This window comes from Mugil cephalus, chromosome 9, assembly GCF_022458985.1.
Source record: "Mugil cephalus isolate CIBA_MC_2020 chromosome 9, CIBA_Mcephalus_1.1, whole genome shotgun sequence".
Taxonomy (NCBI): domain Eukaryota; kingdom Metazoa; phylum Chordata; class Actinopteri; order Mugiliformes; family Mugilidae; genus Mugil; species Mugil cephalus.
Window position 1 is genome coordinate 542,388 of NC_061778.1, and position 27,966 is coordinate 570,353.

The following is a 27,966-nucleotide window of genomic DNA, read 5'->3' on the forward strand; positions in this document are numbered from 1 at the left end:
TCAAATGCGCTACTTTTTAGTATCGGTATCGGATTGGTATCGCCGATACCAGCCTGAATTTTACTGAGTATCAGATTGGAAAGGAAATGGGTGGTATCGAGCAGCACCAGTGAGCAGCATTCAGAGCGACTTCCGGGAAAAGTTTGCAAAAATAAACGTCGCTCAGACTCAAAGAGAAAAGTTTGACTCTTTAACAGGACACAGCATGAATTAAAGAAATGCTGTGAGTCAAACACACTTTAAGTCTATAATTATATTCTTCTCATCTATATGCGGGCACTATTAGTTTTAATCAAATTAATAATAATAATAATAATTTATAATAATAAAATAGATAATAAAACATATGCATTTTTACACTGTTGCCCATAAAGTTGAAAAGTTGTCCCTTTTGTGTCGTGTCCTGTTTTGTGTAATGTGGTCGTGTTTTGGCCTTCAGGGCCACCGTATGAAGTGAAGTGAAGTGTTTAAAGTCATTGTTGGAACATGTTGATGTTTCATCAAGAATAAAGATAAGAAATAAAACAACATGAACTTCTACGGGTGTGTGTGTGTGTGTGTGTGTGTGTGTGTGTGTGTGTGTGTGTGTGTGTGCTTTTGTGTGCACGTGTGTTTTTATGTGTGTTTTCCCAGTGTGTGTGTGTGTGTGTTTTTATGTGTGTGTGTTTCCCAGTGTGTGTGTGTGTGTGTGTTTCCCAGTGTGTGTGTGTGTGTGTGTGTGTGTTTTTCCCAGTGTGTGTGTGTCAGACCGTCGTCAGTCTCGTTGGGTGAAGTTGGACTTTTTCTTCTCGGAGCTGCAGCTTCACATCGAGCGAGAGACACACAGGTAAGGTCACCTTGTGGACACGTGTCTGATCGGGTATCGATTAGAGGCTGGTGGGGGTGGGGGTCGTCTCTGGGGGGTCGTGGTGGTCTTGAAAAGAAGCAGAGTCTGGAGCAGACAGACAGAGAGAAAGAGAGAGTCTTCTTCTCATTCTAACTCTAACCCCGACTCTTTCTCTTCCTTTTATTTAAACATTTCAAATCATTTCCAGTCTTTACTGTGTGTATTTAAAGTGATCAGTTCTCACCTTATCCAGGTTTTAATTAATCTAATTAACTTATCAACTTTTAATTAAAACATTTGCACCATAGAAGAAGAAGAAGAAGTTCAAATGCTTTTTATTTTTATTTTGAGTTGTTTCAGTTTGTTGCTGTTTGTTCATCAACTGACCGGATTAACACCTGGATGACATCACAGCTAGAGTAGCCAATCAGAGCACTGGATGAAACAAAACAACAGAGAGCGGAAAGTCTGAAAAAAAGATGGAGGAACTTTTTTCTGTTTATTTTTTGTGAAAGTCGTGGAAAGTTGAGCTGAGCTGATGAAGCTGACGACAGAGAAGTGAAATCAACGTTGTCGCAGATGAGGAGAAAAGAGCAATGGAAAGCTGATCTGGAGTCTCTCTGTGGGGAACTGATTGTGCTCCAGTTCAGATCTGATTGACCAATCAGATCGTGTGGAGACGTGGAGTTGATTTTGTCTATAACAAAATGGCCGACCTGTGAAAAGTGAGACGTTGAGTTTGTTATCGTGTTTGGTGTAAATGATGTTGACAGCAAATAACTTTAAGGGATGAACAGTTAACGTCTTCATCGTTTAATGTCACATAATTTCTCTGATTCGTTGGTTTACATGAATGCTAGGTAGTTTTGACTAATATCTGGCTAATGTTAGCAAGTTTAGGCTAATAATGGCCAGTTTAGGCTAATGTTAGCTGATTTGAACTAATATTAGCTGGTTGGGCCTAATGTCAGCTAGTATAGACTAATGTTTCAGACTTATAGTAGCTGGTTTAGGCTCATGTTAACTGTTTTGGACCAATGTTAGCTGGTTTATGCCAATAATAGACTAGTGTCAGCTAGTTTAGGCTAATGTTAGTGGGTTATGTCTGAATATTTTTAGTAGTGGGAAACTGAAAACCAAGCTGAAAGAGTTGGAGGTTAAATAGGAAATGGGTGATCACTTAAAGGTTTGTTGAAATCAGATGAAAGAAAAGCAGCAGTAGAACTCAGGGCTGTGTTTAATAGTGGAAGAAAGAGCATTTCACACCATGGACAATGTGAAGGGAACTCAAGGGACTGAACAGAAAACCACTGATCAGGGAGGACAACCGGGAAAAAAGGCTCCAATCTGCTAGGGAGCAGCACAAAGACTCTGGAGACATGGGACGAGGTCATGAGGTCTGAGGGGTCCAGACTGGACCTGGTCCAGAGTGATGGGGGGCATCAGGGGAAGAAGAGAGAGATGAAGGGACCTCATCATTGCTAGACTTTTCTTATTCTTTGGCCAGGCTGTGTAGCTTAATAGAAGAGAGCTGGGAACAATGAGTATACCTGAACTTGTGACTCTGCAGGAAGTTCGGCTGCATCGGAGCGACCTCACTGGCTGAGAACTGGCTGGAGGCGGAGTCAGAGTGACGGCGGGTGGGACTTCCTCTGAGCAGAGGACAAGATGGCGCTGACATGCTGCCCCGCCCCCTGCAGCTACGCCTGGCTCTGGTAAGAAAGAGGAAACGTTCTGATCCGAAACCAGAGAACATGACAGTCATCACAGAGAAACCACGTCACTGCGAAACATGTGAAACATGTAGATTTCATTTCATGTTGTGAATGAATTAATGAATGAATGAATGATGTTTATTGGCGTTGTTGTGTAAACAGCAAAATTGCCAAACTAGATTCGTCAGTGCAAAATAAATACCTGTAAAAGTAGTTTAAAAAAAAAATTAAAAATAACTGTTAAAGTAAGTAAAACTGTAGCTATAAAAGTAAGTAAAAAGTAAAACGCAGCTGTGAAAGTAAGTAAAAAAATAAAAAAGTAGTAGTAGTGTAGAAGTACTGTAAGTAAAAGTGTACCTGTGAAAATAAGTATGAAAAAAGGAAAAAGTGACAATGAAAGTAAGTAAAAAAGTAGCTATAAAGACAAGGCATTTTTATTTATAGCGCGTTTCATACCAGTGCTTTACATAAAGACAAAGCATTTAAAAAGAGCCTCATAAAACAGAAAAAATTAACAAAGAAAAAGAAAAAAGTACAAGAAATAAAAAATGTATATATATATATATATACACACACACATATATACATTAAAACAATTAAGAGGACTTACAGTGCAGATCCAAGACTACGACTGAAAATGATTTAGAACAGCTCAGCGTTAAGCACATGAAAATAGAAATGTTTTTAACCTGGATTTAAAGGTGCTCATATCCAAAAAAAAGCGTTGAATAAGGTCAGCTGGACTTGTAGAATTTCTTGAAGACGTTTCGCCACTCATCCGAGTAGCTTCTTCAGTTCTGATAAACTAGTGGGAAATTGAGGTCTAAATAGGAAAAAACTCTGTGGGTAACACCCACCAGGAACTCGCTTGACCAGAAACTGGGGTCAAGCAAGTTCCTGGTGGGTGTTACCCACAGAGTTTTTTCCTATTTAAACCTCAATTTCCCACTAGTTTATCAGAACTGAAGAAGCTACTCGGATGAAACGTCTTCAAGAAATTCTACAAGTCCAGCTGACCTTATTCAACGCTTTTTTGGATTACCATGACCTGGATGACTGAGAACCGTCACAGACATAAAGGTGCTCATAGTTGGGGCTGATTTGAGTTCTGCTGCTAGTTTGTTCCAGTTGTGTGCAGCATAAAAGCTAAATGCTGCTTCACCACGTCTGGTTTGAGCTCTGTGCTCCACTATCTGACCTGAGTCAGTAGATCTCAGAGCTCTACTGGGTTTATACTCTCTTAACATGTCATTCATGTATTCTGGACCTAAACCACTCAGTGATTTGTAAACCAGTGGCAGAACTTTAAAATCTATTCTGTAAAGACTTGAGAACTGGGGTGATATGATCTGATCTCTTTGTTCTGGTTAAAAGTCGAGCTGCAGCTGTTTGATGCTTCTCTGGGGGAGTCCAGTCAGAATCACATCTGTTTGGGACATAAAGCCTTTAATTCTGGATATGTTCTTAAGTTGATAAAAGGCTGTTTTGGTGACTGGTTTGATGTGACTGAAGATCAGATCTGAGTCTATCAGCGCACCAAGGTTTCAGACTTGGTCTTTAGTTTCTACAGACAGTGACTCAAGGTGTTTACTGACAGTGACCCTCTTCTCTTTGTTGCCAAAAACAGTGACTTCAGTTTTATGTTGGTGTTACTGAAGGAAATTTTGGTTCATACAATTTTTGACTAAAAAAGTAGCTTTAACCTAAGTGAAAAAGTGGAAAGTAGCTATAAAGGTAGCTATAAAAGTAAGTGAAAAATAATAAAGTTTCCAAGCTAGACTCAGTATAACAGTGCTACATATAAACTCTATAAAACAGTGTAGGACGGTAAAAAGTAGCTGTAAAAGTAAGTGGAAAAAAAGTATGAAGTAGCTGTAGTTCTGCCCGCTGCCTGTCTCATCTGTCCACCTCATCCTCCAGGTGTCTCCTGATGATGCTCTCAGCTCCTCCAGCTGCTCTCGGGGTGAGTCTCTGAATACATCTCTAACATCTGACTCCAATGAAATCAAATGATGTGATCAGTTACAAACAGAGCTGCTTCAACAGCTTTGTGTCCCTCACACTTTTCTACGTTTGTTCATATAAAAATGACTCAGAAGACACAAAGAGAACTCAACCAAACACATGGAACAGAAATATTAGACAGGTGTGTTTGTTTATTAGGGAAAATGGTCCAATGTTCTACAGCTGATCAGTGTCTACGGCAGGTTGGAGGAATCTGAACCCATTAATCAGAACAGAACCAGCTGAGTTGTGAGATGTTGGTGGTTTCCTCTCATCAGCTGATGCTCCAACATTTCTACTGGATGAAGGTCAGGACTTTGACTTGTTCCTAAACATTCATCTGGTTCTTCTGGAGAACCACTGGTGTTCTTGGGCTCCTTGTCTTCCTCCATGACCCAGTTTCTCTTCACATTCAGCTCATGGACTCATGTCCTGACATTTTCTTTCAGAGTTCACTGGTAGAATTCACAGTTCATTGGTCCATCAATGATGAGCAGATGCAGCAGAACAGGCCCAAACCAGGACATTAGCGCCCCCATGTGTCATGGAGGGATGAGGTTCTGATGCTGGAATGCAGTGTTGGTTCATCTCCAAACATGACGATGCCCAAACATTTAAACCAAACTATTCTACTCTGGTCTCATCTGTCCACTAAACATTGTCCCACATATTCTTTGTGGACAGAGAGCAGTGTCTTTGGTTGTTGAGTGGATTCATCAACATGAACATCAGCCAATGTGAGAGAGGCCTTTAGCTGCTTAGAAGTTCCCCTGGGTTCCTCTGGTTCCTCTCCCACTATGATGGAGTGATGTTTGTTGGTGGACCACTCCTGTGGAGGGGAACAGTCGTCTTCAATCTGTCTGACTCTCTGTGGATTATTTGTGGCTTCCAGACTCTTTAGAGATGGTTGTGGAACCTTTTCCAGCCTGATGAGCAACAACAACTCTTTTTCTGAGCTCCTCACAAAGCTCCTTTCATCTGTTGTCATCACACACTTCAACACAAACAGACAAATCCCTGATTCATAGAAACTGAACCAGGACCTGAGTCTCAGGTCAGGACTGATGTTGGATGGAGGATGAACACATGAGGTGGAGGTGAAGAAAGTTTTTCTTTTGTCTCATATTGAGGTCGTCGGGTTCAGTTTGTCTGTCGGCCAATCAGCAGCATCCAGGAAGGAGGGATGACGGAGGGATGAGGGAGGGACGGATGGTGATCAGTAGAGGATGTGAGATGGATGGAGGACAGGTGTAGAAAAGAGTGAGAGGCAGAACATGGAGCAGTGGGGATGGAGTGATGAGGACAAACGGAGGTGGACGGACAGAGGACAGCGTTGGAGACTTTTAGGGAAAGTCGTGACAGCAGATGAAGCGATAGCGATCACGCCTCACTGATAACGTGGTTTACACAACGCTGCAGGAATGTGGACGCTACACAAACATATGATGGGAAACTCACCGTCTGGAGCCCACAGGGAAAAAACAACAGCCAGTACATCAACAGGGACAGGACGGGGGACACAGGACGGGACATATGAAGGGGGACAGTCTGGACCTGGTCCTATCCCCGTGCAGAAATAGTCACAATGAAGTTTTTAGGAATGAATTAATTAATGTTAAGGACGGGTTCAGTGACTCCCTGTCCACTTCATTAGGTTCACCAGTCAGTGCATTCTAACCTAATGACTCTGATCCATTACAGCTACAGTTATTAACCATTAAACATGCTCGCAGCATTTTATTTTTCATTGTTATTTCACATTAAATGAGCTTTTTGACTTTTACATAAAATCTGATATGGTGAGATTTTTAGTTTGGAATAAAAGATGAACCCAGGCAGAAGAAAACTTTAACTACGAAGAACTAAATATCAGTTAATTTCTTTTAAACTATTTCAATCAATAATCTTTGAAATACCCCCTGTCCACTTCATTAGGTACACTAGTGAAGTCATTCTGGTCTGAATAATGTTAATAACTGACCTGGATGACGACTGTGGAGGATCCAGGAGTTAAACTGGGTGGATTTGAGGAGTTGAGACATATTTTAGAACCAGCTATAGTTGAATCAACATCTCTCAGAAACGAAGGGTTCAGCTGGTTTCTGGGGAGGGAGGACAGGACACAAACTGAACAACTCGCAGCAAATTTAACGACAACTTACAAAAACAGGTATGTGAGGCGCTGAGGGAACCGAAAAGACGAGTAAAGACCTAAAAAACAGAGGAACAGGAGGACGGAAACAAGGAGCAGAAACGTTGGTGACGGGTGGCCCGGTGGTGCTGGGGTGAACCAGGACCAGGACCAGGAGCCCGGGTCCAAGAGACGGGATGGTGGACAACAAGGACCAGACGTGGCCACAGCTTTTTAAAACGAATGACACTGAAACAACGCAACGAGTCATCGGCTTTAAAGTTTTCCTGGAGTTTATGTTGTTTCCAGTTGTTTTATTAGATGAACAATGAGTGGAAAGAGCAGTGATGTGGTGGGGCATGGTAGTTGAAATAAATTATTCATAACTTAAAGTTAAGAGGACACAGGTTGAGTTGAAAACTGTGACAGGAAGATAGGAAGCTCTCGTAAGTGGCAACACAGTTTAAATGAACGTTTGTGCTCTGATTACATGTTTTATTTTATATAAATTCTAGACTCACATTTAGAACAAGAAAACGTGACACGTGAGTTTTGGCCTCAGCTCGGATCCTTGATGATTTAAATCTCAGACAGTTTGATCTGGATCAGTTCTGACGTTCATCTGTTCTCATTCAGGCTCCTCAAAGAAGAAAGTGAGAATAAAAGGAGAGAGATCCTGACGTGATCTGATCAGCTGTCTGCTTCCTGAGAATGTGAGATGTTTGTCAGTGTTTACATTCCTCACTGTCTGAAAACACCTGAAAACACTGAACTCCAGCTCAGTTCATTTTCAGGTGCTTATCAGTGTCCTCATAAGATAACACACTCAGTAGACAGCTGGTCCAGGGCAGAGCCCACATCCTGTTTGCACATGTTAGCATGGTTTCAGAAAGATCCGCCATCAACCTGGTTCCTACTGTGGAAGCTTCTGATCCGTTCTCTGTGCCTGTCGAGACACTGCTTCAGCCAAGTGAAACTCAGACAGACTCAGATGCAGAGAAAGATAATTTAATCTGACATCCCTCCAATCATTCATCCAATCATCCATCCAGTCATCCCTTCAATCATTCATCCAATCATCCATCCATGACTAAAGTTGGGTTGTGTTGCCAGTTGGCTTTGCCAACTATTCCAGATGTACCTTACCTCATGAGGGGTTCTGATTAGGTCAAATGAGTTCTGTATCCTAGCAGATTCAATGGGAGGTGCCAACCAGGTGCCTGAGCCACCTCAGCTAACCCCAGCCAGCGCTTCTATGTCCCTGAGGTCTTGGGAGCTGGTGTAATGTTAGGGTCTTCTCAGGTAAACTGGAGCACGTAGGACTGAAATAAGAAACCAGGGCCCCCATCTAGAGCCAGGCCTGTGAGGGTCCGGGGCCAGGACGTCATCCCCAGTCTCAGTGGAGGCAGGAACCAGGGCGTCCTGACTCATTATTATTTACGTGAGTTAAGATAAAAGAAAAGTCACATATGTCCGAACAGAATAAAATCTCATGTCTTGGGTTGACTACTTACTGCGTTTGTGTCTTTGATCAAGAACCCAGCATGACTCCAGCTCCCAGGGTCTTTGTAGAGCAGGGGGTCAAAATCATTTTAGTTCAGGAGGCACCTTCAGCCCAAGCTGGTCTCAAGTGGACTGGACCAGTAAGTTAAGAGAATAATAACCTGTAAGTAAGTTACAGTAGGAGAATGCTTACATGTAATAAAATGTCCTTTACTCTGGTCTCATCTGTCCACTAAACATTGTCCCAAATGTTCTTTGTGGACAGAGAGCAGTGTCTTTGGTTGATGAGTGGATTCATCAACATGAACATCAGCCAATGTGAGAGAGGCCTTTAGCTGCTTAGAAGTTCCCCTGGGTTCCTCTGGTTCCTCTCCCATTATGATGGAGAATAAACTGAGGTTCTGGTCTGTCTGGTCCTGGTCTGTCTGGTCCTGGTCTGTCTAGTCCTGCTCTGTCTGGTCCTGCTCTGTCTGGTCCTGGTCTGTCTGCAATTTTTGCACTTTGCAAATTCCTTCTGTGGTCCAGATTTGTCCCTGGGGTCGGGCCGCTTTTCACCCACGGGCCGCATGTTTGACTCCTGTGTGGTAGAGGACAGCTGGTCTCTGGTGGACGTTGCCTATGTAATTATCTGGCTAGCATATGGGTGGAGCTACCTGTCATCTTGGTGGATCTGGTGGTAACCAAAATGGTGGACGGTGTTTCCTTTAGGTCGACGTTTGACTCACTGAACTGAATCAGTGGCTTCCTATTGGTCCAGATCAGTTCCACATGGTACCGCCCACTTCGCTCCTCCACAGCTAGCTATTTTACCAGGTGACCCAGATCCTTCATGTCGGACGTCGTGAACCAATCAGTGATGTGTTGTTGTGTGTCCTCTTTGTTTCCAGGGCGACAAGACGGAGCCATGCGGTGGGCGGGACTGTTCCACCTGTCAGTGTTTCCCAGCCAAAGGAGCGAGGGTGAGACTCCGCCCACTCACTCACTCACTCACACAGCAGCCAATCATGACACAGCTGGAGACGGCGTCCTTCTATTAACAGAGCTGTGACACCTTTACTGTCGGCTCGTAAAAGTCCCGTTTAGACAGAGGACGCAGTGAGGAGGAGGAGGAGGAGGAAGATGTGTTGAATTAAAGCCTGTTTACCTTAAACTGAGTCGGCAGATTCCAGCGTCACTCTCCTCCCTGAACTCTGAGCTTCTGTTTCCACAAACACCCTCTGGTGACAGATTAAAACTAAACGACGCCTTCAGGCTGGTGGTGCACCATGGATTAGGTATCGATCCGATACCAAGTGAATACAGGGCCAGAATCGCCAATACTGATATCAGTTTGAATTATCATGACCTTTAAGTGTTTTTGTGATTTCCCTTTTGGATGATTGACCAGTTAAAACTTTAATAAAAGTTTTTGTTCAGAAAAATACACAAAATTAGAGATCAGCTGTTTGTGTTGGTTCTTGTTGGTCCTCTAAAATGATGTTCATGTGAGTCAGCTGATCAACAACAACAACATGTCACAAACACAGACTGACCTCCTGCTGGTTGTGTGTTAGTGTGTGTGCGAGGCAGTATGTGTTTGTACAGCTGGGGGCAGCAGACAGGCAGAGAGGATTGTGGGAAGGCGTCTGTCGCTGTGATTTCTCAGTTGAACGGTTTCAGAGAAAAGAGGACGGACTAAGAGAGATCACAGCTGTCACATCACATCACACACTCATAGACACACACTGGAGGTGTGTGTTAGTGGTCAGGGGTTCAATTCCCGTTGGAAGAACCTGACCGTTACATTTACACACATCTATAATAAGACATTAGCTAACAGCATCTCAGTGGCTAACGACAGGGTATTAATTAGTTAATTAATTATTAACTATTGACAAGGTCGTCTCCTCTGTTGTTGTTGCTAGAATTGTTTCTGTTGTCAGAATTGTTGCTGTTGTTGTTAGTAGTGCTGTTATTGTAGCTGCTGCATTCAGCCCCATCCATTTTTTTGTTGATTATTGGCACTGAGTTGCCTGTGCTAGTTGTTGTGTCACACTGTCCCCCTGTGGTCAGATAGCATCATTACACATGCCCCTTTAGTCTGGGTATGTTGGCTCCTGTTCTGCCACCACTGGTTCACTTCTGTTGGTCTTTATCCACAGCGTTAAACGATTGTGTGTTGGTTTTTCTGCAGGGTTTACCAGGTGCTCTGGGTCAGCAGGGCCCCCAGGGGGCCCCAGGACCACCGGGCGCTCAGGGGCCTCCAGGAGAGAAGGGTCAAAGAGGAGGTGAAGGGCCGACAGGAGCTGCAGGACTGAAAGGAGACATGGTGAATAATCAGAGCTCCATGTTAAGGCCTGAAGACAATATGGCCGACACTGGGTTCTGTTTCCTTTCTGTTAAACAATTCTGACCAGTCACAGCGTCCACAGTGGTCACCTGATGCCCAGACTGTTGCCTGTTGTGATAATGAGGAGGTGGTTGGTGGTCTGATTGTGTTTGTGGTTTCAGGGAAGTGTCGGCATTGCTGGTTTTCCGGGTTTAGATGGAGTTCCGGTAAGAAGCTCCGCTCCCATGGGTTCCTCTGATTGGTCCAGCTGTGACGTGGTGATGTCGCTCTGTCACACTTTGTGTTTGTGTATTCAGGGTCACCCTGGACCTGGTGGAGGTCCTGGTTTACCTGGTCTGGATGGATGTAACGGAACCAGAGGAAACAAAGGAGACGTGGGACTTCCTGGAGAACAAGGAATGGACGGAGAACCGGTCAGAACCTCAGATCAGTTTTCAAAATCGCTGCTAGACCAAGTAAAACTAGACTGATTCTATTTTGAGTCGTTTTCCAGAATGTTGTCGTCATATTTGGTTCACGGAGGAATACGCTAGCCAGAGGAGAGAGCTAGCAAGAGGAGAGAGCTAACAGGAGGAGAGAGCTAGCCAGAAGAGAGAGCTAACCAGAGGAGAGAGCTAGCAAGAGGAGAGAGCTAGCAAGAGGAGAGACCTAACAGGAGGAGAGAGCTAGCCAGAGGAGAGAGCTAGCCGGAGGAGAGAGCTAGCCCGAGGAGAGAGCTAGCAAGAGGAGAGAGCTAGCCAGAGGAGAGAGCTAGCCGGAGGAGAGAGCTAGCAAGAGGAGAGAGCTAGCAGGAGGAGAGAGTTAACCAGCTACACATGATAGAAAGAAATACAACATGACAGCCCCTTTCCTATTGGTGGAAACATGCATCCATCAACCAATCAGGACATGATGTGTCAGTGGTTGCTAAGCAACAGTGAGGCTATATTCAGTCTATGGAGACAGGAGACAATTTAGAGACATTTAGACATTATTACTGGTTGGACACCTGATAGTTTTGGACATGGTCCTAAATAGTTTTAATGGAAATAGTTGTAAATAACTAAATGTGTTGATCAGCTGTAGAAATGTCCAGGTTAGATTTACATTCTAAGTTCTAGAAATGGTTGGTTCAACATGTTTGTGGTTTTCTAACTTGTTCCTCCTGGATCTGATGGTTCTAGTCTGGTTTTAGCTACAACGTGTTCACAGAGTTTAATACAGTAAAGTCACACATGTGAGGTTGAGCTGAAAAGAATGAAACCAAACCATGAACCAGGTGAAACAGTTTTTAACGGGACGTAGAGTCAGACTCTAGGACACTAGACTCTGGACTGCAGAGGGTTAAACTATCCTAAAAAGCTTCTTTAAAAGACCTTTCTAGTGGTATCTGTGGTAACAGTGTTTAATTCTTCAGGGTTTTCCAGGACTGAAAGGATTTAAAGGAGAACCCTCAGCACGCTTCATAATGTTCAGAGGAATAACTGTAAGTACACATGTACTGTCTGTATAGTTGTAGTATTTTAGACCTCTACTGCAGCAAGTAAAGTACAGGACGTGAAGAAGTAACTCATAAAACGGATGGTTGTGTCTGACAGGGAGACGCTGGACCTGCTGGAATACCTGGTCGACAGGTAACCACTAACAAACAAGCACCACACAACAACAACAACATGTGACACATGAACCAGTAATTCTATTGGTCCTTCAGGGTGAACCAGGTCCCCAGGGGCCAATGGGACCAATGGGTCGTGTAGGACTGGACGGAACCAATGTGAGTCATAACCAACCAGAAACTCATCAGATGTTCACCTGTACCAATTATTAATTAATATTATTACCTGTACATGTTCCTCTAGGGCTGAGAAGATCTAGTTAAAAGTTTTTTTTCTTATTATTTGTGTGTCTCTCTGCAGGGAGTCAACGGTCTGCCGGGTTCTAGGGGTCCACCTGTAAGTAACAGAGGGTTCTTTATCAGATCATCTGCCTATTGGTTCAGTTCAATTAAATTCAATTCAATTTTATTTACATAGTGTCAATAACAATACAAATTGTCTCAAGACGCTTCACAAAAACCAGCCTGAAACCTCCAGAGCAGCCTGAGGGAAAAACTCCCTTTAACAGGAAGAAACCTGGAGCAGAACCAGCTCATATGGAGGAACCATCTGCTGAAGACCAGCCGGGTAGAACCAGAGAAGATAGAGAGAGAAGAACAGGAGAAACGAGATGAACTAACTTCTGTCATAGATACAAACATCAAGCTGAAGGAAACATGTAGGGTCTAGTAATATAACACATAGCTGATGATCTGTGACAGTTTGTGAGTATAACAGGAATCATGGGCAGGTTGGTGAATAGTTCATCTAGGTAGGAGTTGATGTGGTGGGGTGAGACTGAAGGCTCTGCCTCCCATTCTACTTTTAGAACCTCTAGGAACCACAAGCAGACCAGACTTAGAGATCGTAGTGATCTATTGGGACAGTATGGTTCTATGAGGTCTTTCAGATATGATGGAGCTCGGCCTTTCAGGGCCTTGTATTTAAGGAGGAGGATTTTAAATTCAATTCTAGATTTTAAAGAGAAACTAAAGCTGGGGTAATATGATCTCTCTTGCTGCAGCGTTTTGAATCAACTGGAGGCTTTTTAAAGAGCTGGTTCTTTATCCGATTCTCAGGTTATTGATTCTAACTAGTTGATCTTTGTGTTTCAGGGAGAAAGAGGTAGATCTGTGCCAGGATCTAAAGGAGACGAGGTACAAACACTCACCGTCCCTCCACCGTCCCCCCACCCTCACCCTCACCACCCAAATATGGTTCCACGTCCCATTAAGGGTTAATGTGATCCAGTACCATGTGTTGTCCATAGGGGGAACAGGGCCCACAGGGGCCACCAGGGCCATTTGAGTTTGTTGAGCGTCCAGAAGACCAGAACATCAAAGGAGAAAAGGTGGGTGGAGCTTCAGTCTGTTGCAGCCAATCAGAATCAAGTCTTAATGCAAGGTTGTGAGGATGGGTTCTGATGTTCTGTTTTAGTGTTGGTTCTTAATGATGGGTTCTAATGCTGAGCTTTAATCTTGGGTTCCAATGCTGGTTTGTAATGTCCAGTTCTAATGTTGGGACATAATTTTTTCTCCCTGTGATTAGTCCAAACATTGGGATCTACTGGTAGGTTCTAATGTTGAGTTTTAATAGTTTTAAAAGTTTTGGGCTTAAATGCTAGGCTATTAAACTGGGTTCTAAAGTTCAGTTCTTATGTTGGGTTGCAATGCTGGCATGTACTGGTTCTAATGTAGAGTTCTAATGGCAGGTTTGAATCTTGAGTTCAGATTCCGTTTGTTGATCTTGTATGGGTTCTAACATTGGGTTCTGTTGTTTTCTAGGGTCTTCCAGGGATTAAAGGAGCCTGCGGACCTCAAGGACCTCCAGTAAGTAAAATCAAACTTTGTGAACATCTGGGTTCTCTTGATGCTGATTCTCAAGGTTCTCCAGATTGATCATGAACCCATCTTGTCTGTTTTATGTTTTGTGTCCAATGTTTAAGGAACACTGAGCTGCTGCTGTGGAACATCTGGAACCTGTTTGGTTTCTAAATGCGGTTCTAATTTGAGTAATTCAATAGATGATGAAGTGATGATGTTCTGTTGGGTTTCTGATTCCAGGGTATAGATGGGGCCCTCGGGTGCAAAGGAGAGAAGGGGATTGTGGGATTTCCTGGACCACGGGTGAGTTATGGATCAATACTAATTGGTTCTGATGAAACTGCGGTGAACCAAGTTGAACTCGTGGTACCAGTGGAACCAATTAGCAGCTCTTGTGTTTTATTCCAGGGGGCACCTGGTGGTTCCGGTCTGCCGGGAAAGAAAGGATACAAGGTGAGTCCACGTTCTGGTGTTTCTGAGTTTGTTCTGAGTTCAGGAGGTTCTGGAGGGTGAGTGTGCGTGTGTTCTAGGTAGGTTCTCAGTGGGTTCTGTTCTGTTCTGTGCGTGTGTTTTCTAAGTGGGTGGTTCTGGATGAGTTCTCAGTGTATTTAAGCAGGTTGTGAGTGTGTCATTTGTTCTGGATAGGTTTCTGGGTGTGTCATGTGTTCTGAGTGGTTCTAAATTTGTTCTGGTTTCTGAGTGTGTTCTTTGTGTTTTTAGGGGATCCCAGGAAGCCCAGGTCTCCCAGGTCTGATTGGCCGAGAGGGTCTGAAGGTGAGTGAGGTTCTGTGGTTCTAAGTCCTGTTCTAGGAGAACCAGGCTGGTTCTGATGGGTCTGTCTGTTTCTAGGGCATGATGGGAGATCCTGGTCCTAAAGGCCTCCCTCAGAGTGCTGACGTCTTCCACACTGGTACCGACCGATACCTCACATTATTATTTTGTTGTATTTATTTTTATGACTTCATGACTCCATTAACTTCCTCCAGGTGAGGTCGGGGACCCCGGCGCCCCTGGACTCAGAGGTCCACCAGGAGAACGTGGGTTTATGGGATTTCATGGCCCAAAGGGGGCCCCTGGAAGATCAGTACTGGGTCAGTACCTGCTGTTGTTTCCTGTCAAACAGCTCCACCTCCTGGACTCAACCAGCCTCAGCACCCCAGCCAATGTTTATAAGAAATGATTTAAGGTGGACTGATGGTGTGAGATTTAAGGTGGTATGAGACTGATGGCCCCTCCTTAGATTTAAAGTGGTATGCAGTTGACATTTCCTGCTCATATTTAAGGTGGTATGGCGCTGATTTGTCTTTTCATAATTAAAGCTGTATACAGGAGGTAACAATTCTTTATTACCCTGTGCAGGACCTAAGGGCGTTCTGGGTCCAAGGGGAGCTCCAGGATGCAAAGGGGAGAAAGGAGACCGTGGTCAAACACCTTTCTACAAAGCCAGACCTGGAGAACCTGGTAAACCAGGACCTCCTGGATACCGGGGGCTTAAAGGAGAGCCGGGTGTTCCAGGTATCAACGAACACTTCCTGTCTGTCATATGTCATCCAGATCTACCTGCTGCTATCCCACTGACATCCTGTTTCACTTCTCAGGTAAATACTGTCTCATCGGGGCCACAGGGCAGCCCGGAGATCCTGGTGTACAGGGCCTCACGGGGCCCTCGGGCTTCCGGGGAATTAAAGGTCAGTGCCTGGACTGAAACTTTTATTTATTTATAAAGTCTTTTTATTTATTTATAAAGTCTCTTACTGATTTATTGATCTTAAAGAGAGGAGGCTCCAGGACGCTTCCCTGAGGAAACCCATGTTTTTTATTCTTCCCTGTGGGTTCCAGGTGATAAAGGCGACTGTTCTTGTGGCCCCCCTGTGATCCTGAAGGGCCCCCCTGGCCCAGTGGGTATGATGGGTTTACCAGGGAGCCCAGGAACCCCAGGGCCTCCAGGCTTCAGAGGAAAGCAAGGTATACCCGGAGACATGGGGTTAACAGGTGAACAGGTGAGTTAGCACTGCGAGGTCTAATCAGATTTAAGGTGGAATGGTTTTCATATTTATTCCCCAGATTGGTGGTGTGTTTGTTTTGTTTGCAGGGACGGGTAGGATTTCCAGGTAACAAAGGGTTTAAAGGTCGTAAAGGGAGTTCCACACTGGTGGACATTAAAGGTGAGTTTATTCTATTTATCACAATCATATTTCTTAATTATTTTTATTTGAGTTTAATTTACCTAAGAGCACAGGTGTTATTGTGTTTACAGTAAAATATTGATATGTCTGTTACACTCATGGCGGTGGCCATAACTAGATAAATATGGACATAACTTAAAGAGAGAGAAAGTGAGGTGTGTGATAAGAGACGTCAGGAAAATCCTTTAATCATGTTCTCTAGGTGAAAAGGGAAACCAGGGCCAGCCAGGTCTTGCAGGCGAACCAGGATTCCCAGGAATAACAGGATTCACTGGTCCCCCAGGGGTTCCTGGAAACCCTGGCCCCAAGGTCAGTCCCACACTTAAGTTGTAGGTGGAGGCAGATGAGCAACATGTCACCTAGAAACCTTTTCATTTTCAGGGTGAGAGTTTCCCCAGTTCTCCTGGAAATAGGGGCCCACCAGGACTTTCAGGACCTAAAGGATTACTGGGACCTCCGGGGCCCCCGGGACCAGGCATAGGGGGAGCAAGGGGAGAGCAGGGGCTCAATGGTGATGCAGGACCTGACGGAGAAACTGGCCCCCCAGGGCAGAAAGGTGCTAAAGGTAAGACTCAATGAATTCCAGGTGACGTTCAAGTCTTCCCAGGTGGACATTAAGCCTCGAGTCGACCAGTTTAAGACAACGTAGCATCAAGACGCTTCTCACCGAGTCTCTGTTTCTACTTGAGTAGAACCTTCAACCTATAGACCAGTTTTTAACTCGTACTGCTAGACCAAGTAAAACTAGCTGATTCTAAATAATTGAGTCTTTTTCATGAATATTGTCGTCATCTTTGGTGCACGGAGGAAAACGCTGGCAAGACTCACATTCGAGGTTGAGCTGAAAACAATGAAACCAAACAAGGAACAAGTTGAACAGTTCTTAACAGGAAATAGAGTCAGACTGTAGGACCACTAGACTCTGAACTCCAGAGAGTTAATAATATTCATTTCCTGTTTGACTCCTGTAGGTGAATTTCTTCCTTGTGTATTTCCAAAACCTGGTCCCCCTGGAGAGAAGGGAGACCCTGGCGATGCAGGTAAACTACATCTGTTACATCAGGTTGCCCATCCAGAAGCAATTTCCCTTGTGGATCATGAAAGTCTGTCTAAGTCTAAGTCTTGACACCCTCCCACTTGTTGGTCTCACCAGGGTTCACAGGCCCCCCGGGTTCACCGGGTTCTCCCGGCATCACCGGACCTGATGGAGTAAAAGGAGACCAAGGGCAGTATGGACCTCCTGGTCTACCAGGGCAACAAGGTACTGGAGCACCTTCTGCTTACCTTCGCATGAGTGGCAGTTTTATCTTTGCATGTTTCTCCTCCTCCTCTTCCTCTTCCTGCAGGACCTCCAGGTTTTGTTGGTGACCATGGAGAAGAAGGACCGGAAGGGGTCAGTACTGATGGAGATCCAGGTACGATTGGTGGCGGTATCAAAGATTGAGACCTGGTTTGGGTCAAAGAGGAAGTCTGTAGTTCACATATGGCTCTTAAAGGACGTTTCCACCAATACTTAATATATAACATATAAATAAAAAGGAGAATGAACATTCTTGATGTTCACTCTCTTTGCTTAAACATTGTAAAAAAAAAAAAAAAAAAAAAAAAAAGTGTGTATGTTTACGGTCTAGTGTACTTAGCTCTACTGTCTACTGTAAATTGACTGAAATGCTGCTGGCTATTCAAGGTTGTACCCTGGTTCTTCCGTCTAGAATGCAAGAGCTTCTAGAACAACAAATTTTTAGTTTCTGTTGTGTTGTCCAAAAAAGCTTAGACAAACTCACCTGGACTTGTTGTGTTTGTAGAAAATATTTCCTCCAAGTGTTCAACCCTAAATGTCTGGTGGAGTTTAGGTTTTTATCAGGAATATCTGCGGATGGAGTCCACCTCACATGACTGGAGTCTGTTAATGACCTGATACTCATCTGGACCTGGAGAAACTTGTTCTGGTCTTGTCTCCAATCAGTGGTTCTCTGATGATCCATTAATGTCTAGAGACCAATTCAGATCAATTTCGATTTTATTTATATAGCACCAATAACAATACATATTGTCCCAAGACGCTTTACAAAAACTTTACAGAAACCTCAGGGCAGCCTGAATTAAAAACTCAAGAAACCTTGAGCAGAACCAGTTCATATGGAGGGTCCTATGTGCCAAAGGCCAGCCGGGTAGAAACAAAAATTTAAAGTGTGACTGAACTCTGGAAAGTTGTGTTTTTGTCTGGAAGACCTTGGGGGAGGAAACTGTTGAATAGTCTGCAGGTGCACGTTTTTATGGATCTGGGAAAACACAGAAGAAGAAGAACAAGAAGAAGAGCTTATCAAAGACCTGTTTAAATTGCTGTTTTTCTCTGACAATTACCAACACATGAACCTGACAACACATACAGATTTAGGAGATTCTAATAACAGCTAATAGTAAATATTACGTTTCTTTGACTCCATGTATACCAGGTATTCAGGGGGTCCCAGGCTCTACTGGGCTACGGGGACCAACTGGGGACTTTGTTCGTGGGCCCTCAGGACCTATCGGGTTTCCAGGGCCACTGGGTGCTCTGGGACCTAAAGGTACCCCAGGCCCCCCCGGCATAGCTGGACCACCAGGTAAATTACTGAGCTATCAGAGTCTTCTTTGCTTAGTTCATGAATCAGAAAACTGATTAAATCAAAACTGAATATTCGGACTGTAAGGAGTCTCAACACGTTCCAGTTTCAAACAAATGAAACCAGAGAAAGAAGAAGAACAATGCCTTGAATTATTTGTTGTATTTGTCTAGGTATCCCGGGTCGGTCTGGAGCCTCTGGAGTAAAGGGCCAGAAAGGAGACGACGGGGCCGAAGGTTTAGTTGGTCCCCCAGGAAAATCACCTCAGGATTGTGATCCAGGACTATCGGGTTTACCTGGCCATTATGGCCCCCAGGGATCCATTGGACCCCCAGGTACACTCTTGTTGCTAAAGACTCTTCTTAACTTTGTTCACTTTCATTAAACTCTCTCCTCCATTTCAGGATGTGTGGGGGAGAAAGGAGAGGTCGGGGACCCTGGTCTACCAGGTTTTGGCCAACAAGGTCCTGTTGGTAGGCCTGGCTCTACAGGAGTCCCTGGCTTCCGGGGGCCTCCAGGCCCTTTTGGCCCCATTGGACATTCAGGGCCGCCAGGCTGCAATGGCCAAAAAGGTGAGTGGCTCCCTTTAAGTTAACATTGTGTTTATATATTTCCTGACAGCTAAACTGAAATACTTATTTCAGGTCTGATTGGGCCCCAGGGCTTGGAAGGATGGCCAGGGGCCCCAGGACAGCCTGGGGCCCCTGGAACTCCTGGTAATCCTGGGGAGAGAGGACTCAGTGGACGAGATGGAGGTCCAGGATGTCAAGGGGTCAAAGGAGAGAAAGGTAAACACCAGGACCCATCAACATCATCTACTACCAGTCCCTACTCAGTATTAAAAACAGTTTCACTCTCTCCCATATGCAGGCTGTCTAGGGGCCCCAGGGCCTCCAGGAGAGACAAACTATATCCCCATCAAAGGAGAGAGAGGACAACAAGGGCCCTCTGGCTTCCAAGGATTTATTGGACCACGAGGTCAGAGTCAGCTCAGGGTCAGGGGTTCAATGCTGCATCTGTGAAGGTTCTCAGTCATCCAGGTCATGGCTTAGCCCAAACAGTGTTTATAAAGGCAACTGGATTTCTAGAGTTTTGAGAAGGTGTTTTGCCAACAATCCAGATTATTAGTTTAGTAATATTAGTTGCACCAATTCCTGGTCGTTCACAGAAACAAGTCAAGCATGAAACCCACAGAGTTTCCCATTTAAACCTCAAACCTCCCAACAGTCCCTTAGAGCTGAAGAAGCTACTTGGATGAAACATCTTCTCAAAACTCTAAAAATCCAGTTGCCTTTTTAAACATTTCAGTGCTGCATTCAGCAGAAAAACAGGAAATCGCTGAACCTCTCATTAGTTTAAACTTTGGGGTCCAGTGTGCAAGCTGAGCAAATGTCAGACATGTTTTCTTTACAGGAAGGAAAGGTGCACAAGGACTTACAGGTCAGCCAGGGTTCCCAAGCATCAGTGGACCGCCAGGAATGGCAGGACCCAGAGGGCCCCAGGGACCCTGCGGCAAACCAGGACCCTCGGGACCACCCGGGTTTAAAGGGGTTGAAGGATTCATCGGCTTCCCTGGAGAGACTGGAGATCTAGTAAGATGAGTAGTAGTGTCATATGTTGTATGATGCATTAGTGTCGATCCAGAATTAAACTCCTCTTTAGTAGTGAGTAGTAAATCTGCTCATCAGATCAAAAAAATTAAAAAGTAAAATATGGTTCCTTGATTAAAAGTCAAATGTTCAAGTTCGCAGACATGAAGACATTGAGGTTTACATGAACCCCACAAGTGATATAAATGCACAGATAAAACACCTTATTAATAGAAAAGTTCTCATTCATACCCCAGGGAATAAACATTTAAAAGAGAAAATCCAAAATGATTCTTTTATTTTATTTATTTATTTATTTATTTATTTTAGAGACTCTTGATGTGGAGATGTGGTTTTACATAAGTTGATAAAGCGTTTGATCAAATGTGCATTTTAGCGTGTAGCTTAGGCGTAATCAAAATTACATTTGGGCACCAGAGAGGAAAGTTTTTTTTTCAAGTCATCAATTTAAAACTTATTCTTAATTAATGACGTTAGCCTGGTTAACTCAATACATTTGTGACAACAGGCATAAAACACCTGTGAAAATCACATTTAAAAAGTCACCTTGAGTCTAACTGGTTGGGGCTTTGGAATCTTGACATGCCTCAACAACCCTTTCTGTGGATACCCTGTGGATCAACAATATGACCTGACGCTTTTGCAGGAATCTTGAACTGTTCTGGTTTTTGGTTGCAGGGTGACCCTGGGTGTCCGGGACCACCTGGACGCCCTGGACACATAGGATGGCCAGGACCCAAAGGTCTGAAGTTACACAGTTATTAGAATTTTATTTTAAGGCCATCAGAGATGGCTGTTGTCTTAAACTGTGTGTTCATGTTTCAGGTGATCCAGGAGAATCCAGAGTTTGCCCTGGTCCACCCGGAGACAAGGGCCCTCCGGGAGATAACGGGTCCCCAGGTGATGTTCCGGTTCTGGTTGTGCTGCCGTAGAAAGAGAGGGCCTGTCAGTCTTGTAGCCTTTCACAAGGAATAAAATTCTAATTTCCAATGTTTTTTTCTCTCAGGAGCTTCTGGACATCCAGGACATCCTGGAGAACCGGGGTTCATTGGGGCTCCAGGACAGAAAGGCTGCAAAGGAGATCCAGGATCCCATGGAGTCCCGGGGCAACCAGGTACAGAAGTTCACCTGGACCACATCATGACATTACATCAGAAGATGGCGGACAAATCTTCCGTTGTCAGTTAGGGACTCCTCATTCAAAATCTGTCTCTGTCAGGTGTGATCGGTCCACCAGGTCCAGGAGGTCGACCAGGTATTCCAGGCCACCCTGGTGTACCTGGGGCTGATGGTCCACCAGGTCCACTGGGAAGCCCAGGACTCCCAGGTGAGAACTCACACAGTTGTCGTTGTACTTGAAGACAGTTGCAGACTGCATTCTGGGATATACAGCCTCAAAGACCACACAGATTACCTCCTGATAAACAGGCAGGAACATTTCTACTGTACTTGGTCAGAGTTTGAATTAGAACAGGACTTGCTCACATGAAACAGACGACTCTTTTATGAATGAATGTGCAGCATAAATGTTTTGTCCACCAGAACCTGCAGAACTTGTGGTTTTAAATGTCTTTGTTGTATCAGGTCCTCCTGGACCACTGGGACTTCATGGACTCAACGGACTGAAAGGAGTGAAGGGCGACAGAGGAACCAGAGGTATGGGACTCGCAATCATATTCACATTAAAGAAACTAAAGTTAACTAACAACATAATCACAAACTTCTCTGCTGGTGATGAATCGGTACCTGTTGTTTGGTGTCGAAAACAATCTCAACCATCAGATATTATGTGACCGAAGTAGAATTTGTTGCGCAATTTTGTGAGCAACGAAACAAAACCATGCAACAACATTTTGGGCAACTTGTTGAACAAACTGATAAAGAGAGTATGTCTTAAAAAAAAAAGAGCAGATGATGGTTCTGTTCTGTATGATTTGGGTCCAGACTGAGGTTTTTACTTCATTATGACAGAAAAATATCACAGACCTGAGCACAAGTCGGTGTTGACTGTTTTTAAAGAGGCTTTTATACTTCTATACTTCTTAGTGTCGGGACATTGTTGAACATGAGCTCACAAATTGTTCTCCAAATGTCTGACTGTCTTTTAGGTCTTAGTACACCCGGTCCTCCAGGATGCAAAGGTCCTCCAGGAGATAAGGGCCCAACAGGTACTCCAGGTCCGTGTGGTCCGTCTCAGCCTGGACCAAAGGGACCCAGGGGCCCCCAAGGACCCAAAGGTCTGTACCACCAGGGCTTCCTACACTTACATAAATCATAGAGGGTCAGTTTTACTGTGTCTGTGTGCTGTTGTAGGACCTCCAGGTAGTTGTGGACCTCCCGGTATACCTGGAGAAGACTGTAAAGGTCCAATCCCGGGGTACTCAGGAGATCCTGGATATCCTGGCCCAGATGGACACCCAGGTCTGGACTTTAATGGTTCAAGTTCGATTAAAATTTACCAAACTTCTCTCCTCTCACTGGATGATCTCTGACCTGACTTTGATGCCTCAGGGGGTCCTGGTGAGAAGGGGAATCCGGGAGTAAACCCTCCAATTTGTGGTGATGCTGGGGACAATGGCGATGGAGGCTGTCCAGGGGAGAAAGGACAAAAGGGACCTCCGGGGTGTGTTGGGCGGCCTGGGAACCCTGGAAACCCAGGGCAGAAAGGTTAGACTCAGTGTGTTGTTAGACCCATATTCAGACCTCAGAGTTCATTCAGGACAGACAGAGACTAAACAGGTTTCTGATCAGGTCTTGGTGTTCCAGCCTCCGTCTTTCATATATTTACATTCTATATGAATAATTGTGTGTTCCTGTGGTCAGGTATGAGAGGGGACACTGGCCTGTTGGGATTACCTGGTGCGCCTGGTTATAAAGGACCTCCTGGTCCAGGTGGACCACCTGGACCAAAGGGATGTCCTGGACCAGCAGGTCAAAAGGGGGACAAAGGAGAAGTCAAGGGCTCCTGTAATATTCCTCCAGCTCCACAGGGCCCTGTGGGACCACCTGGTCCACAAGGTCGACGTGGAGATCCAGGCCTGGAGGGAGAACTTGGCAGGAGAGGGTCTGAGGGTGAGAAGAACCAGCTCAGGTGAAAGTAGAAGCTTTAAATAGATGAAAACCACTAACATCAGAAGTTTTATGATGCGTTTCAGGTCAGAAGGGGGATCCAGGCCTTCAGGGAGAATTAGGTCTAGAGGGACCCCCAGGTCCTTATGGATCTGTGGGAGAGAAAGGTCTGCCAGGGGAGAGTGGAGTAGTGGGACAAAAAGGTGAGACATGTCTATCTTTTCTGGGTGTGTTTTGAATTCTTTTGGTCATTAGATCAATTAGATGTGATGTTAGATGAGTAACTTCCTGCTATTGTCTTAGGTGATCAAGGTTCACCCGGTGACCGTGGTCCTCCTGGAACATCCAAGCGCATGAACTCAGGCTTCCTGTTGGTGATCCACAGCCAGTCGCCGAGGGTTCCCACCTGTCCACCCAACATGAGGAAACTGTGGGACGGATTCAGTCTGCTGTACCTAGAGGGTCAGGAGAAGGCCCACACTCAGGACCTGGGTATGGACTTTTACTTAAATCCACATTCAACGGTTCAACGGTGCCGTAAAATCTGTCCAAGTTCCCTAAATGTCCTTGAGTTTGTCCCCTGTAGCCTCCTAAAGTCTGTCCTTGACTTCTCCTAGAGTCGACTGGATTCAGTCCAGTAAATCTTTCAGAGTTAATGTTGTTCCTTGTGTTCTCTGCTCCACAAATGTTCTGGTCCTCCAACGCTGCAATAAACTCCCTAACCCTCTCTGGAAGATTAGTGTCCAGGAAACTTTTCTCTTCTTTTAAACATTGCAGTTCAGTGTTTGTTGTTGTTGTTTAGCTGCAGCCTTTGACCTGTGTGACTCCATGGATTCTGTTTTGTATTGGAGCTGTTGAATAAGGTGACAACAGGAAGTCCAGAAATCTTGTGGTTCATTGTTATAGGACCAGGACTGACAGACCTCCTTCTATGCAATCAGTATTTGTGACGACATGTTTTCGTCATTTTCAGGTCAGGCAGGCTCGTGCTTGCGCGTGTTTTCCACCATGCCGTTTGCCTCCTGCAATATGGGAACCTGCTCATACTCCAGTCGCAACGATAAGTCCTACTGGCTCTCCACGGCGGTGCAGCCGCCCATGGAGCCCGTGGATGGTGCCTCCATCCAAAGCCACGTCAGCCGCTGTGTGGTGTGCGAATCGCCTTCCTCACCCGTCGCTCTGCACAGCCAGTCCTCCCAAGAGCCGGAGTGCCCCCCCCAGTGGAGGAGCCTGTGGATCGGTTTCTCCTTCCTCATGGTGAGTGCTACCAGGTTTACTTGTAGAGTTAATGGAGATGGTGCCATGCAAACAGATCGGACGGAACTACTCTGGCTGCGGCTGCTCATGGTCACTCAGCTCTTAATATTTCTCAGGCATCAGCCTCAGGGGTCTGTTTTCAAAATGGATTAAAACTAAAATAAACTTTCTGAGATTTATTGATGTAACCCACCCCTGGGTGAGTACACCTCCTTCTCAGTCCATAAGGAGTTCAATGAACAACACCAACAACAAAATTATTTCATTAACACAGTACACAATTACAATAAATGGATCATTTACACAAAACAAAAGAAAGAGACCAGGGTCCATCATAGAAAACAGAGTCCACTGAGACCAGGGTCCATAAAGACCAGGGTCCATCATAGAAACCAGAGTCCACTGAGATCAGGGTCCATAGAGACCAGGGTCCATAGAGACCAAGGTCAGGAACGTGGACCTGGAGTTAGTTCTGGTTTATTTTTGGGGGTCCTCCCAACACCAAAGGTCTTAAGAGGTGAACCCCTGTTGTCTTTTTGTTTGTAGCATACAGGTGCGGGGGACGAGGGCGGGGGCCAGTCTCTGACCTCATCAGGTAGTTGTCTTCAGGATTTCAGGGCCAAGCCCTTCGTGGAGTGTCAGGGGCCCCGAGGAACCTGCCACTACTTCTCCAACATTTACAGCTTCTGGTTGACCAAAGTGGAGGCGAGCACCTCCTTCAACAGCTCCCCCAACACCATGACCGAGGGCTCGACACAGATGGCGAGCATCGGGAGGTGCAACGTCTGCCTGAGAGAGTAAGGAGGAGCTCCACCTCCTCCTTGCATGAAGGAGAGAGGAGACGCTTTACCTCCACCTGCATGAGGTGGAGAAAGACTTCACCTCCTCCTCCTTCACTGGGGAGAAAGGAAGAGCACCATCTCCCCATGCATGAGGGAGGTGATAAGGATGCTTCACCTCCTCCTCCTCCTCCTCCTCCTCCTCCTCCTCCTCCTGCGGTTAAAAACAAGGGGACACCTCCTTTCCACCAGCCAGCACTATCAAGTGAGGATAAGTTTCACCTCCATCGAGGTGAGAGGAGGAGAGAGTCATGACAAACTTGTGCTGCCAGTCAACCAGTCGGAGGATCTTGGATCGGTCCTGGAATTTGAACCAGGTTTCATTCATCAAACAGTTACAGACAAAAAACTGAACCACTGTGGGAATTTTTGTTACAACTTCTAGACATTAATACTAATTTCAAATATTTTATTTCCATTTCTCTCCAATTGAAACTATTTATTCTAAAATCAGATGTAAAGATGGACCGATCTCCACAGAGCATGCTCAGTAGAGGCCTCTTCAGTGGAGGAGATGACACCTCTTCTCCTCTTTGCATCACATTCAAATAATAATATTTTTTACTGGGGTTTTATTATTGTTATTATTAAACACAAAACAACAGCAGCACTTAAATGTCTGAAACTGCATCTAGAACAAATGTTTAGAAACTGCTGGCGTAGGAGACGGACCTTTGACTAATGAGCAGTTTGTTTAATGGCTGCTCTTATTTAAACCTCAACTCCCCTCCAGTCCCTCACAACTGAGGAAGTCAGATGAACTCAGATGAAACGTCTTCAAGAAACTCCACAACTTGCCTTTAATAATGTTTTTGGATAAACCATTACTTGGATGACTGAGAACTTCCACAGACAAAATACAAAGGACTGAGACTAGAACCCTGAGGAACGCCGTTAACTGATTGCTCACTCTGTGACTGGGATTTTTTTTTCTTTTTTTTTTTTTGCATATAAGCAATTATCTTCTACAGTCACAAAAGTTTAAATAGAAATTCTGTTTCACAAAAACTAAAATACCTCTGCATCAGTTGGAAAGTCCTCCAACCAATCACAGCCATTTAGTGGAAAACTAATTCAACTCAACATTTGCTGGCAACGATCTGATTGGCCTGGCTTTTCCCAACAGAGAGACTCCAGATAAAAAATAAAAGATTTGTAGGTGCTGACTATTGGTTGGTTCCAAACTAAAAGAGTCATCAGTTACTTTGTTGATCCCACTCTCAGTCAACATCTTCATCAGCTTCTGGTTGACCAAAGTGGATGTGAGCACCTCCTTCAACAGCTCCCCCACCACCATGACAGGGGGCTTGACACAGATAGTGAGCATCGAGGTGCAAGGTCTGCATGAAAGACTAAGGAGCTTCACAAATTTATAGAAAGGCTCACTTTCTTGGCAGGGGAACAGAAACGTTGTGTCTGGTCCGCCCTCCGAGCTAATTTATTGGTCATGTGCTCAGACTTTAATAGTTTTACTTTATAGTTTCATTAGCCCAATTGGATATTTTTTGGAAAACAAGAAGAAACAATTTTAGCAGCACATTGGTATTTTTATTGATATTGGAACAGTCAAAAGTCAAAAACAGGACCTGATTCTGCTATTAGGCCATAATTAGATTCAGTTTATAAATCAACCCATAAAACCCAGTATTTAGGTTGTAACTTTAACCCTTTATGGGACACTCATTGAAATACTTCTACATTTCCACCCTAGAGTGTTTTTTTTACTTTTTTTCAAATGTTTTTCATTTTCCTGAGTTAAATCCAGATGAATGAATCTCATATCTGGTTCTGGTCTCATATCTGGTTCCTGGTCTCATATCTGGTTCCTGGTCCTTAAACTAATGTAAACATGTATTTGTCACATTAGAACATCAGAGCTGATTCAGACACTTGTCAACATCATCACATTAGAAACATTAGGACACTTGTTCTTCTTCATGGTCCCTAATAAACCAGTTCAGAGGGGGACCTTGTAGACCACATTAGACCCTGATTAGACCTGAGGATGTTTCCTGGATCTTCTCTGATTGGCTCAATGAAAACCACATGACAATAAACCTCACTGAGAGGAACCAGGGACCAAGTTACCACATATGGTTCTTTGAATATGCAGAGTTTTCAATTCATCTTTTAATTTTGCAAAAACTGTTTATTTGAACTCTTTTTTTCTAGTCGCCTCCAGTCAGCTGACTGAGAGGAAGCATGTGGCTCAGCAGGAACTCTGATTTCTGATTGGTTGAATTTTGTTGCTGGGAAGAAATAGTTTGAGAAGCTGTGAATATGTATGAGGTTAAATCTTGAAACTATTTTTTTTTTTTATCTGTCCTTGTTGTTGTACAGAGTTCCACCCTCAGATCAGCTGATCTCATGGTCTTTATTCATGTTTTTGAGTTTCAAACAACAACAACAACAACAAAAAAACATTAAAAACATAAAAACATAAAAAAGTCAGATTTTAACACACAAACGATGAGTAGTGGAAATCTGTCCTGAA

At 44.5% G+C, this 27,966-nt stretch overlaps 1 protein-coding gene and 1 long non-coding RNA gene across 3 annotated transcripts; one reads left to right on the top strand and one right to left on the bottom strand.

Moving 5' to 3' along the window:
* The first annotated feature begins 742 nt into the window (after nucleotides 1-742).
* On the top strand, nucleotides 743-27,253 carry col4a4 (collagen, type IV, alpha 4). Of its 2 annotated transcripts, XM_047595239.1 has the most exons (47): nucleotides 743-826; nucleotides 2,397-2,541; nucleotides 4,462-4,504; nucleotides 9,067-9,138; nucleotides 10,353-10,487; nucleotides 10,670-10,714; nucleotides 10,805-10,921; nucleotides 11,905-11,973; nucleotides 12,086-12,121; nucleotides 12,199-12,261; nucleotides 12,404-12,439; nucleotides 13,198-13,239; nucleotides 13,353-13,433; nucleotides 13,867-13,911; nucleotides 14,146-14,208; nucleotides 14,314-14,358; nucleotides 14,626-14,679; nucleotides 14,755-14,815; nucleotides 14,892-14,996; nucleotides 15,265-15,420; nucleotides 15,504-15,593; nucleotides 15,745-15,905; nucleotides 15,998-16,070; nucleotides 16,294-16,400; nucleotides 16,473-16,656; nucleotides 17,063-17,131; nucleotides 17,245-17,352; nucleotides 17,438-17,506; nucleotides 18,548-18,697; nucleotides 18,871-19,032; nucleotides 19,102-19,269; nucleotides 19,342-19,485; nucleotides 19,568-19,675; nucleotides 20,111-20,289; nucleotides 20,986-21,049; nucleotides 21,133-21,207; nucleotides 21,314-21,421; nucleotides 21,527-21,634; nucleotides 21,892-21,963; nucleotides 22,416-22,544; nucleotides 22,621-22,728; nucleotides 22,819-22,974; nucleotides 23,131-23,379; nucleotides 23,463-23,579; nucleotides 23,680-23,868; nucleotides 24,350-24,633; nucleotides 25,180-27,253. In XM_047595239.1, the coding sequence occupies exons 2-47, from the start codon at nucleotides 2,495-2,497 to the stop codon at nucleotides 25,432-25,434; spliced, it is 5,001 nt and encodes a 1,666-aa protein (XP_047451195.1). In that variant the 5' UTR covers nucleotides 743-826; nucleotides 2,397-2,494; the 3' UTR covers nucleotides 25,435-27,253. The 2 variants fall into 2 exon arrangements, with proteins under 2 accessions (XP_047451195.1, XP_047451193.1); XM_047595237.1 differs by lacking the exon at nucleotides 743-826 and having other exon boundaries at nucleotides 1,679-2,541.
* Nucleotides 17,665-20,271, bottom strand: LOC125014172. The gene is made up of 2 exons (XR_007113442.1): nucleotides 20,136-20,271; nucleotides 17,665-18,373 (listed from the first exon to the last, which is right to left on the bottom strand). It is a non-coding gene; the product is annotated as an uncharacterized LOC125014172 (long non-coding RNA).
* Nucleotides 27,254-27,966: the final 713 nt, after the last annotated feature.